We start from the raw sequence: 13,625 nt of genomic DNA on the forward strand, positions 1-13,625 counted from the left end.
ATATTTTTCAACTTTTTTTCTCTTCAGCTCTTTGGGCTGTCCATAGCTATGAGGTGTCCCTTTATTTTAATTTAATTTAATTTAATTTAATTTAATTTAATTTAATTTAATTTAATTTAATTTAATTTTATTTTATTTTATTTTATTTTATTTTATTTTATTTTGTCATGAATTATTAAGTTGTTTTGTATTATTTATTTATTTATTCATTCATTCATACAATTATTTAGCATTATTTATTTATATATTTTTCAACTTTTTTTCTCTTCAGCTCTTTGGGCTGTCCATAGCTATAAGGTGTCCCTTTATTTTAATTTAATTTAATTTTATTTAATTTTATTTTATTTTGTCATGAATTATTAAGTTGTTTTGTATTATTTATTTATTTATTCATTCATTCATACAATTATTTAGCATTATTTATTTATATAATTTTGATATAACATTTTTGTCTTGATATAACATTTTGGGCTGTCCATAGCTATAAGGTGTCTCTTTATTTTATTTTATTTTATTTTATTTATATAAGTTGTTCTCGTCTGATGTCTGTCTTTTGGATTTTTTTTTTTTTTTTTTTTCTTTTATAGCAAAATGTAATGATTTTATAGCAACAAACATGTCCAAACTATGTCCTAACTATATGCAATTCTCTATAGGAGTGGAAGTGTGTCAGGTCTGACACTGAAGCTCATTCGCACTTCGGTCAGTGAGATGCTAGAGACTCTCTCCGACGATGATTACGTCAACATCGTCTCAGTGAGTATACAGGAGATGTGTGTGTTGCTGAGAGTGTGTTTAAATGATGAACTCCCCCAACACTCCTCAAAAAAAATCTAGATTCCTGCTGAGTAGGACCAGAAAATCGGAGGGAAACAGAGCCATGGAGCCTCCAAGGCATCCATAACGTCATAGTTAATTTTTTTGCGGTTTCAGTTAGGCACCGCTGAGGCGGCAGGCCAGAGAATTATTGATGTTTCCCATCATCCTCTACTCCAGACGCTGTGCAATTCATTTATGAAATGCATTGTTTATTTCATTTTATTCGTGAGACTACTGACAAGAATAAAAATCACAAACTCTGTGTTTTGCTTTTAAGCAAGTGAGTTGTTTTGTATATTTTCAATTAACTTTCTTCCTCTATTTCTTTAATAGCTTTATGCTTGTATTTCATGGCCTGACTCCAGCTGTGTGACGTTAGCTTGGCGTTAATGAAATTAGCCAGCAGTGCTCTAAGTGTATTGCTGGCACTAAGCCACGGGACTTATATAGAGGACCCCGAACAAAGCCTTGAATCTAAACGATGCAAAATGATTTCATAACAGATCTTGCATGTATGCGAGCTGCACCTCATAATTTTACATAGATTTTGATGGATAGCTTACCAACTAACTACAGTGCTTTTGTTTGATTTCAGTTCAACAATTCAGCCAAGTCAGTCGCCTGCTTTGAAAACCTGGTCCAAGCAAATGTCCGCAATAAGAAGATTCTCAAGGAGGCGGTACAAAAGATCACAGCAAATGGCACCACTGACTACAAAATCGGCTTTAAGGAGGCTTTTGACCAGCTCTCTTCAGTAAGAATCTATAATGTAGCTTAAATAACAAACCAGGGATTCAAGGCATGTTTTTAGTTTGTTGCGCCACCTTGTGGCCTTTGCTAGTAGGTTCCTCAATAAAACTTCAAAGGAGCTAGATTAGTTTATTCCAGAATTAATATTTCCTGATCATTTACTCACCCCAATGTCATCCAAGATGTTCCTTCTTTCTTCAGTCGAAAAGAAATTAATGTTTTTGAGGAAAACATTCCAGGATTTTTCTCCATATAGTGGACTTCAATAGGGATCAGTGGGTTGAAGGTCCGAATTGCAGTTTTAATGCAGCTTCAAAAGACTCTACACGATCCCAGGTCATTTTCTAAAAAATATTAAAAATGTGTATACTTTTTTAACCACAAATGCACATCTTGCACTAGCTTGACTTCACACATTACGTAATCACGTTGGAAAGGTCATGCATGCCGTAGGCTGAAGTACCTACCTACCCTGTGTTTACAGCGAAGAACTAACCACACGTTACCTTTCAAACATGACTACGTAATGCGTGAAGTCGTAGATGTGCATCGCAGAGCTAGTGCAGGATGAGCATTTGTGGTTAAAAAGTATATACATTTTTATTTGCTTAGAAAATAACTGAACGTTTTGCTAGATAAGACCCTTAATTCTCAGCTGGAGTCTCGTAGAGTCCTTTGAAGCTGTATTAAAACTGCAATTTGGACCTTCAACCCATTGATCCCCATTGCAGTCCACTATATGGAGAAAAATCCTGGAATGTTTTCTTCAAAAACCTTCATTTCTTTTTGACTGAAGACAGGAAGACATCTTGGATGACATGGGGGTGAGTACATTATCGGGAAATTTTAATTCAGGAGTGAACTAGTCCTTTAAGATTTTGATTTATTACCACCAGCAGCAATGAATATTATAGATTGTGGCATCACAGTGGTTTATTGCATGTCTTTCTGTTACATATATTGTAATTCTGGACAGAATCTTTGCACTAACTTGCACCAAAATGATTTGTTCTTTTCACAGATGAATGTTTCAAGAGCAAACTGTAATAAGATCATCATGCTGTTCACTGACGGAGGGGAAGACACAGCTTCAGAGATCTTTCAAGAGTACAACCGTGAGAAGAAGGTGAGGAACCACATGGACACACACACATGTTAGGTTTCTGCAAATTGTGGGGACTTTTCATAGACTTTTGTTGTTTTTATACTGACCGAATTTTCTATCCCCTAACCCAAACCTGACCCTAAACCTACCCGTTACAGAAAATCTGTTTGCATTGTTACACTTTTAGAAAAACATCATTTAGTATTTTGAATTTTTTTTTTCACCAGCCTGTGGTCCCCACAATGTCAAAAATTGAAGGTTTTACTCTTCTTGTAGGGACATTTGGTTCCCGCAATGTAGGATAAACAAGATCACACACACAAACAAATCGGGAAATGCCATAGACTTTATTATTTTTATGTACAGCTAATATTAAATACTATGCATTAACTTTAAAAGAAACTTTTTTGCATTTTTAAAATGTATATATACACTACCTTGCAAAAGTCCTTTTTTTAGAAGAAAATAATAGTTTTTTATTCAGAATGGATGTATTAAATTAATCAAAAGTGAGATGAAAAATGTCTATAATGTTATAAAAGATTTCTATTTCAAATAAATGCTGTTCTTTTGAATTTAAATTTCTTCTAAATCCTGAAAAACAATGCATCATGCATACCACTACAATATTATGCATTATAATAAAATATAATTATTATAGAAGCATGTTTTCAACATTGATATTATTCCTAAGCACCAAATCAACATATTAGAATGATTTCTGAAGAATCATGGAATAAATTCCATATTAATTTTGTAACGATACTTCACAATATTAGTGTTTTACTGTGTTTTGATTAAAAAAAAAAAAAGTGGCAGCCTTGGTAAGCTCATTTTTAAAAACTATATATTTAATTTTAGATCATATTTAATTATATGTAATTTTTTACAAATAAGGATGTCTTCGAATGTCCAAATGGAGGTTTTGTTAGGCTTTTTTCCCCCCAGAAAGCATAAGTTAATATTTACGTACACTCACCTGATATTCTAACATAATCATGCTAATATACTTTGTTTTTCTTTTCTGGCAGGTTCGAATCTTCACCTTTTCTGTGGGCCAGCATAACTACGATAAGACGCCAATTCAATGGATGGCTTGCAATAACAAAGGTAAAGCACTAAAATGTAATGCTAAGGAATTTGAGAGACTTATGTATATAATATATGATCATGTACACTACCAGTCAAAAGTTTTTGAACAGTAAAATTAAATAATGTTTTTTAAAGAAGTCTCTTTTGCTCACCCAGCCTGCAAAATACAGCAGTAATGTTGTGAAATATTTTTACTATTTAAAATAACCGCTTTCTATTAAAATGTAATTTATTCCTGCGATTAAAGCTAAATTTTCAGCATCATACTCCAGTCTTCAACATAATAATAATATTTTTTTTTGAGCAGCAAATCAGAATATTAGAATGATTTCTGAAGGATCATGTGACTGGAGTAATGATGCTAAAAAATCAGCTTTGCAATGCCAGGAATAAATTAAATTTTAAATATGTTCAAATAGAAAACAGTTACAGAATTTAAATAGTAAAAATATTTTAAGTTTCTGCTGTACTTTAGATCAAATAAATGCAAGCTTGGTGAGCAGAAGACACTTCTTAAAATAAAATTAAAAGTCTTACTGTTTAAAAACTTTTGACTGGTAGTGTATTAAGGTGTTAATGTCTCCTGCAGGTTATTATTATGAGATCCCATCTATTGGAGCCATCAGGATCAACACCCAGGTAAATGACAACAGCCAGTGCAGCATCCACATAAATGTGACTTCTGTCCAGCATTATGTATGATAATAACCAGTATTCTTAACCTTCAGGAGTACCTGGATGTGCTGGGTAGACCCATGGTGAAAGAAGATAATAAAGCAAAAACTGTGCAGTGGACCAACGTTTACGTCGACGCTCTTGTACGTCAAATCTGTACTAGTAGAGTTAAATTAGGCTGATTCTGAAGTATTAAATAGCTGTTTTGATTGTATTTTGTGTTGCAGGAACTGGGCCTTGTGATTACAGGCACTCTGCCAGTGTTTAATAAGACCAACACAAAGAACAGTCAAGACAAGAAGGTGAAAATTGGTGTCTTGTGAATCAGATGAACTGAAGTGGAACCCGATGTGTTTTAATGTCCTCGTTATCAATTGCAGAACCAGAGCCAGTTGATTTTGGGGGTGATGGCCATAGACGTGTCTCTGGACGACATCAAGAGACTGACTCCACATTACACTGTAAGGCGTGAGAGCGTGTGGGTGCGATCTGCACTTATTAATTTACGACTGATAGTTTGCAACATCGAACAACTTGCACAAGCGTTGCATTGACCTGTAGCAGCTGGGTCATGCATTCCTTGTGTTTAGTAAATGTTATTTTTTTCTTTTTCTTTTCACTGCCAAATAAATTTAAAGGGGTCATATTATGTTAAACAATTGTCCTAGTTCTTTTAAAATAAAAGTTTGATATTAAATAATACAACATACACACTCAGTGTAAGCAAAGAAAATGTTTGTGCCTTATTTTGACCTTTTGTTTGAGTTCTCATAATTAATGTCCTACTTTTTATTAGTTTGAATGAGTTTGATACACATTTTATATAATGAAGTTTTATTATTTTATTTTTCACAGTCCTAAAATTTCAAATATTTTAAGGATGCACTCATATTTAGATTTTGGTTGATACTTGTAAGCCAATAATTTGTTATCACATTGTTAAATTAAAGAAATGAAAGTCAGTTTCAAATATCTTGTTTAAGTTTTCTTTGACATATTAGAGTCCTATTTTTTTACAGAGGGAATCTCATTTTTTGTCACTTTATAATTCAAAAAAATACTAAAAACAATATATTTTCACATTTTTGGGGGGAATAAAATGTTTTTTATATACAGTCATGGCCAAAAATATCGGCACCCTTGCAATTCTGTCAGATTTTTTTTTTGGTTTGCATGGAATAACACAAAAAAAACAGAGAAAAAAAGTCAAATCTGATACAATGCCACACAGAACCCAAAAAATGCAGTGGAAAAAATTATTGGCACCCTTAACTTAATATTTGGTAGCATCCCCTTTGGAAAATATAACTAAAATCCATCACTTCCTGTAACCATGAGTTTCTTACACCTCTCTACTGTAATTTTGGACCACTCTTCTTTTACAAACTGCTCCAGGTCTTTCAGATTTGAAGGATGCCTTCTACCATCTGCTGTTTTGAGATCTCTCCACAGGTGTATTATGGGATTCAGATCTGGACTCATTGCTGGCCATTTCTGAACTCTCCAGCGCTTTGTTTGTAACCATTTCTGAGCGCTTTTTGAAGTGTGTTTCGGGTCATTGTCCTGCTGAAAGACCCATGACCTCTGTTGGAGACGCATCTTTCTGACACTTGCCACTACGTTGAGTCCCAAAATTCTTTAGTAATCATCAGATTTCATGATACCGTTCACACAGTCAAGGCATCCAGTGGCAGAAGCAGCAAAGCAACCACAAAACATCTTTGAACCTCCACCATGTTTGACTGTAGGGACTATGTTCTGTTCTTTGAAGGCCTCATTTCTTTTTTTGTAAACAGTGCTATGATGTCTTTTACCAAAAAGCTCTACTTTTGTCTCATCTGTCCACAGTACGTTCTCCCAGAAGGATTGTGGTTTTGTCACATAACGTTTTTTATGCCTTTGTGTCAGCAGTGGTCTCCTACCATAGCGGGTCTCCTACCTTTTCATTTAGATGGTGACGGATACTGACACTGTTGTACCCCGTGTCTGCAGGTCAGCTTGAATTTGTTTGGAAGTTAATCAGGTTCTTTATCCACCGTTCGAACAATCCTTCATTGTAATTTTTCATTAATTTTGTTCTTCTGTCCTTGTCCAGCGAGGTTAGCTACAGTGCCATGGGCATTAACCTTTTGATGATATTGCGCACAGTGGACACAGGAACATTAAGATCTCTGGAGATGGACTTGTAGCCTTGAGATTGTCCGTGTTTTCCCACAATTTTTTTCTCTCAAATCCACAGACAGCTTTTTACACTTCTTTCTTTTCTCCATGCTCAGTGTGACACACAACACAAAGGTTGAGTCAACTTTTCTCCATTTTATCTGGTTGCAAGTGTGATTACTTTATTGCCCACACCTGTTACTTGCCACAGGTGTGTCTAAATACAAATTACAGGAGCATCACATGCTGGAAAAGCAGTCATTTCTTACAGTTTTGACAAGGTGCCAATCATTTTGTCCAGTCCATTTTTGAGTTCTGTGTAAAATTGTATCAAGTTTGACTTTTCTTCTCTGTTTTTTTTTGTGTGTGTTGTTGCAGTGCAAACAAAAATAAGCACATGAATACCAAAACATTTGCAACTGGAACAATTTTCAGAGAGAAGCGTTGCATTTTCTGACAGAATTGCAAGGGTGCCAATATTTTTGGCCATGACTGTATGAACAAATCCCTCTGTATATAGAATATAGACAGGAGTTAAAAAAAATACAAAGTTTGGTGTGTGTAAGTGCTACCGAAGTGGAGATTTATGGCTCAGTTTTAGAGAAAAAACTCCTTTTAGAGAAAACGGCCTTTAAAAATATGTGTGTAATTGAAATCTGTTTACACAAATAGATAAAGTGCTATGAAAGAAACAAATAACAGTGTCCTTTGGATGTTTTCTTTCCATTAGTCTGGAAAAACACTTTTTAAGAAAAACTAAAAAGCCTAAAATCACAAACTTGACTGGTGCATGAAAAAATGTGTTTTTGTCTGCAGTGCCTCCCCTTAAAAAATGACATTTAACAGTGTTATTATCCAGCATCAACTGATCCAAAAATTTTTGTAATTCTCTAAAATTGTCTGAGTATTGAAATATAGTACTGATATTTCTGTCTTTCTTTGATTTGACCAAAGCTGTACATTAAATTACCTAAATGGCATTGAAAGGCCAAAAGGACAAATTTGCAAACAATGCATTTGACACGCTATTAAAAAAATAAATAATTAAATAATTTATTTTTAAGTCATCATCAAGATTGAAGCTTAAATTGGACAACAGGAAGAGAAGACACTGTATTTTATTTTTAATATATATTTTAATAGTTTCACCTTAACTAGACAACAGTATTTCTTATTTTATTTTATTTTATTATTTTATGCTGTCTGTGGACACTAGGCAGCAAAAATGAATCATCCAATCTTAAACTTGATGAACTACTTTTGCCAGCCTGGTGGAAGTGTTTATAAACATTTCACAGGCCAAAAGGTTAGCCAATAATAACAAACGTCATTTACATGTAGCGGTCTTAAAGGTACAGTAGCAAAACCAAATGTATCACGTTACAGAACAATTATTACTCTTGTCTTTTTTTCTATAAAGCTCGGACCAAATGGATACTACTTCGCCATCGATCCCAACGGCTACGTGCTACTTCATCCCAACCTTCAGCCAAAGGTACGACTCTCTCACTCATCGCTGTATGTTTCTTTCTCTTTTGTTAAAAGTAGCTTCCCATAACCATGTGTATGATCAAACCTTCACTACAGGTTATGATGAAATAACACAGGCCACCCACATCCACAGCAGTCATCTGTCCTTCGTAATAAATATCATTTGTACAATCCAAACACAATCGTTCTGTTTAGTTCACAGATGAAATGGCGAAGAGAGCGTTCATTCAAAACACATGCATGTAACAATTACAATCGACAATGACAATTAGTAAATGTTTAGTCAGTGATCCATGGGATTAGTGAACACTTTGTGTGGAACAAAGTAGATATGCTGAGAAACAGTTCCTCATTGGGCACTCCTTCTAGGAAAAAGTGACTCATTGGTAAATATTTCTGCGCGCAAATATGGCGTATTGATTTACGGTTTTGCTTTGAAAGTTGTTGTTGTTATGCTTGCAGGATCTCAAGTCTCAGGAACCCGTGACGTTGGACTTCTTGGATGCAGAACTAGAGGATGAAGTGAAAGTGGAGGTGAGAGCAAACTTGTATGATGTTCTTCCTAATGCGAAACGCACCAAAAAACTAATTTGTCAATACAGTGAAAGCAAATGGGGTCCAAAACAACACTGGACGCAACTGACTTTCTCCTTTTTTTAAAAACAAGAGTGAGTAAATCCAAAATTGTCATTTTTAGGTGAGCTAAAATATGAAATCAGCATTCAGATTCAAGCTTTTCTTGTATTAGAATGACTGGTGTGATTTTGATTTTGTAACTTGACTTGCTCTGTTGTACAGATGTTCAAGTCATAACAAAGTGATTATGGAAACATCAACAAACAGTGAAGTTAATAAAAAATATAATTTTCTCACTTCCCAGCCCTCGTTTTCTCACATTAGGGTGACTAAAGGGATATTAGATTCCAGTCGTGAATGAAGGCAAACACTTTTTTTAGTTCAAAGTGCTCCACTAATGTACTGTATTGACATCAGTCATCTCTCTGTCTGTAGATCAGAAGAAGTATGATAGACGGTCAGAAGGATCAAAAGAGATTTCAAACACTAATGAAATCTCAAGATGAGGTAATTATGCTTGTTTTAAACAGGAAGTGCTTCTCAGCTGGTTTTGCTTCAGAACCTGGTTATTTACTGGAGGCCGAATGAAAACAGCATATAAATTGTTTGAAAATTGTACAAAAGCAAACAAAAGTGGCCCTAAGATGTTCAAATGAATTTATTGGATTTTATTATTAGTTTCTAAACATCTCTGGTAATATTTTACTGCACAAAACACATTCTGGTCGGTAGAAACCATGTTTATTTTGCCATACTAATGGCGGAGAGATCATATGTTTCTTGTAAAAAAAAATGACAGATTGGTGCAGAGTTGGAGTAGCATTTATCTTTTAAATGTTTCTGGGTTGCAACCCACCAGTTGAGAACCACTGGTCTACAATACTAGTTATTCTAAAGTAACACTAGACCAATAGTTCATTAAACTAAATTAAGTGTTGTTTTATTTCTATTGCAGCGTTATATAGACAGAGGCATGAGAACCTACACTTGGGGCCCAGTCAATGCCACAGACTACAGGTCTGAGAAACTGTTTTGTTTTTGTCTTATTTTATTTAATTGTATTTAATTGTATTTTATTTAATTTTATTTTATACTTTTATTACTTATTTTTTTATTTTATTTTGTTTTTGTCATGTCTTTTGTTATCACTATTTTATGTCATTTGTTTTGCTTTTGTCTTTTATATTATATTATATTATATTATATTATGCAATATCTATATATAGAATTATACTGTTTTCTTTCTTTCTTTTTATTTAGTTTTTGCTTTGCCTTGCTTTGTTTTTTGTTGTTTCATTTATTTATTTATTTATTGCTTTGCTTTTGTTATATTATATTATATTATATTATATTATATTATATTATATTATAATTTTACTTTATTTTTGTTTTATTTTGTTTTTGTCTTATTGATTTATTTGTTTATTTATTTATTGCTTTGCTTTTGTCTTTTGTTTTGTTTTATATTATATTATATTATATTATATTATATTATGAGATATGATAATTCTATATCTATATATAGAATTATATTATATTATGTTTTCATTTCTTAATTTTTATTTAATTTTTGCTTTGCCTTGCCTTGTTTTTGCCTTGTTTTCATTTATTTATTTATTTATTGCTTTGCTTTTATAAATAAATAAATTAATGGAATTATATTATATTATATTATATTATATTATATTACATTATATTATATTATATTATAATTTTACTTTATTTTTGTTTTATTTTGTTTTTGTCTTATTGATTTATTTGTTTATTTATTTATTGCTTTGCTTTTGTCTTTTGTTTTGTTTTAAATTATATTATATTATATTATATTATGTTTTCATTTCTTAATTTTTATTTAATTTTTGCTTTGCCTTGCCTTGTTTGCCTTGCCTTGTTTTTTATTTATTGCCTTGTTTTCATTTATTTATTTATTTATTGCTTTGCTTTTATAAATAAATAAATTAATGGAATTATATGATATTATATTATATTATATTATATTATATTATATTATATTATAATTTTACTTTATTTTTGTTTAATTTTTGTTTTTGGAAATTATTTTATTATTTTTTTTATTATTAATTTTTTTGCTTTCCTTTGCCATTTGTTTTTGTCTTTTATTTATTTGTTTGTTTATTTATTTATTGCTTTGCTTTGTTTTGTTATATTATATTATATTATGTTATAAATTTACTTCATTTTTTATTTTGTTTTATTTTGTTTTTGTCTTGTTTATTTATTTGTTTTTATTTATTTTTTGCTTTGGCCTTCTGTTTTATTGTAGTATATTAATTATACTTTTTTTTAGTTTATATTTAATTTTTTACTTTTACTTTATTTTAGGTTTATTTTGTTTTTATCTTAAGTCTTTGTTGTCATTATTTATTTTCTTTGTTTTGTCTTGTTTCTATTTTTATTTTATTTTTTGCTTTACCTTGCTTTGTTTTATTTTTTACATTTATTTATGTTTGTTTTTTTTGTTTTGTTTTTTGCTTTGCTTTTGCTTTTGCCTTGTTTTGTTTTATTTTTCTTACATGTTTTTATTGTGTGAAGATGTGTTTGTTTCTGTAGAGTACAGATGAACATATGAATGTTTTTCAACAGTGCCACTAGAGGGCACTGTTTGAAGTCACGTTGAACCCTGTTGAACAGAAATTTAACATTAAACTTCCATAAGGACACTTTTGACGGAGTAATTTAGGTTTGAGTTTGAAATCTCTTACGTTTGAGTTGAAATCTGTAAATTACAATCATTTATTTCTCATGTCTTCTCTCTGTAGTCTTGCTTTAGTTCTACCTGATTACAGTGTCAGCTACATCAAGGCCACTATAGCAGACACCATCACTCAGGCCAGATGTAAGTACCGTAACTCACATTTTTGCATCCTTATCAAAGGGATCGGAATGCCGATCTCTTGGCCTCAGAGGCCAGAAGCCGTAGCATGAGCTCCTGGTTTTTATCCAGAGAGTCGCCTACAGCTCAACCCCACACCCTCTTGTCCATTTCACATCTCTTTTTTGACACCCTCACCTCCTCCGGAGATGTAACAGCGTGGTTCCTCAGTTGTGGTTTGTCTCCAAGAGCGTGAGCCAGACGGGGCGACGACTCACTTAACAGCAAAAGCCTTTCACCTTGTGCATATTACCCCTGGTTTTTCTTCCAGACGCACCTCTGTGCCCATGTTTACCCTCTCGTCCTCTCTCATGTGGCTTTTGGGAGAGGAAAGTCAATCTCAAATGCCCCTCACAGTTCCTGTACAATATTCTTATTCAAAGCTTCTGGGGTTGAATAAAATATTGTGAAATCCCTCATGTTCTTTCCTCATCTTGCCTTTCCCAAACCCTTTTTATTCTCTCTCTCTCTCCCTTTCCTCTTTTCCCTGTCCGTTTATAGATTGGAAACCCTCAGATGATTCAAGTAAGTATTTTTAAAGTATTTTCCTTCTGTATTTCCTTCTAAAAGTGTGCAGTGATACTCACTAGAGATCGGCTGATATTGTTTTTTTGTGATATCCTGGCTCAGATGGAATTACCATTTAAATTTTCTGACCTGCTTATTCTCAGTAAAGACTTCATTTAAACAATAATTTAAGCAATATGAATTTCAATTAATGCAGCTTTTTCAAATGTTACGATTATATGAATAATCTATTAATTTTATTTTAAAAGATACATTAAAATGCATATTCAAGTCACACTTACAGTGACTTAAATATACACATATTCTATGACAAACTTTTTTTTTTATTTGTGAAATAAATTCATTTTAATATTTATGAAGGCATTAAGTCAAAAATCTCAAGGTGATAAAACGTTTCCTGATATTATAATAAAAAGGAAGAAATTCTCAAAAAGAGAACCTTAATTAAAAGTTTAGAATAATTTTTTACCGATCCTATTATTTCTTAGAAACGAAGCATTGGAGCAATTTTGTTTAAATATTATAAATATTTGAAAAATGGTTGTCTTAAATCAAAGTTATGTGGTGCTGCGATTTCATCATCGGAAATTATATCTGAGAGGACCTTTGAAGACCCTCATGACTGTATGTTGAGGTCAATAACTCTCTTAAAATAAGAGAAAATTCATCTTTGGGAATCAAAAATGGGTAATTATATCTAAGAATTATATCTAATTGGAAATTATATCTAAGAGGACATTTGAAGACCCTCATGACTGTGTGATGAAGTCAATAACTGTCTTAAAATATAAGATAATTCCTAGATATAATTTTCAATTTATGATTTCCAAAGATGAATTTTATCTAATTGGAAATTATATCTAAGAGGACCATTCAAGACCCTCATGACTGTATGTTGAGGTCAATAACTGTCTTAAAATATCAGAAAATTCATCTTTGGAAATCATAAATTGGAAATTATATCAAAGAATTATATCTAATTGGAAATTATATCTTAGAGGACCATTGAAGACCCTCATGACTGTATGTTGAGGCAAATAACTGTCTTAAAATATCATAAAATTCATCTTTGGAAATCATAAATTGGAAATTATATCAAAGAATTATATCTAAATGGAAATTATATCTAAGAGGACCTTTAAAGACCCTCATGACTATGTTATGAGGTCAATAACTGTCTTAAAATATCATAAAATTCATCTTTGGAAATCATAAATTGGAAATTATATCAAAGAATTATATCTAAATGGAAATTATATCTAAGAGGACCTTTAAAGACCCTCATGACTATGTTATGAGGTCAATAACTGTCTTAAAATATCAGAAAATTCATCTTTGGAAATCATAAATTGGAAATTATATCAAAGAATTATATCTAATTGGAAATTATATCTTAGAGGACCATTGAAGACCCTCATGACTGTGTGATGAGGTCAATAACTGTCTTAAAATATAAAAAATGTCATTTTTGGAAATCATAAATTGGAAATTATATCAAAGAATTATATCTAATTGGAAATTATATCTAAGAGGACC

At 32.0% G+C, this 13,625-nt stretch overlaps 1 protein-coding gene across 3 annotated transcripts in view; it reads left to right on the top strand.

The window, feature by feature from the left end:
• Positions 1–13,625, top strand: part of cacna2d1a (calcium channel, voltage-dependent, alpha 2/delta subunit 1a) — a 107,006-nt gene that overhangs the window by 65,637 nt on the left and 27,744 nt on the right. For 2 of the 3 annotated variants that reach the window (XM_051107212.1, XM_051107214.1), the window contains exons 10-22: positions 657–756; positions 1,415–1,573; positions 2,591–2,695; positions 3,706–3,784; positions 4,356–4,405; positions 4,495–4,584; positions 4,669–4,743; positions 4,822–4,902; positions 8,022–8,096; positions 8,555–8,626; positions 9,104–9,175; positions 9,624–9,685; positions 11,449–11,525. In XM_051107212.1, coding sequence (XP_050963169.1) covers positions 657–756; positions 1,415–1,573; positions 2,591–2,695; positions 3,706–3,784; positions 4,356–4,405; positions 4,495–4,584; positions 4,669–4,743; positions 4,822–4,902; positions 8,022–8,096; positions 8,555–8,626; positions 9,104–9,175; positions 9,624–9,685; positions 11,449–11,525 — 1,097 coding nt within the window. Of the gene's footprint in view, positions 1–656; positions 757–1,414; positions 1,574–2,590; positions 2,696–3,705; positions 3,785–4,355; positions 4,406–4,494; positions 4,585–4,668; positions 4,744–4,821; positions 4,903–8,021; positions 8,097–8,554; positions 8,627–9,103; positions 9,176–9,623; positions 9,686–11,448; positions 11,526–12,062; positions 12,087–13,625 lie in introns of all 3 variants that reach the window. The other variant, XM_051107213.1, reaches the window with a different exon arrangement.

Source organism: Labeo rohita, chromosome 4 (assembly GCF_022985175.1).
Source record: "Labeo rohita strain BAU-BD-2019 chromosome 4, IGBB_LRoh.1.0, whole genome shotgun sequence".
Taxonomy (NCBI): Eukaryota; Metazoa; Chordata; class Actinopteri; order Cypriniformes; family Cyprinidae; genus Labeo; species Labeo rohita.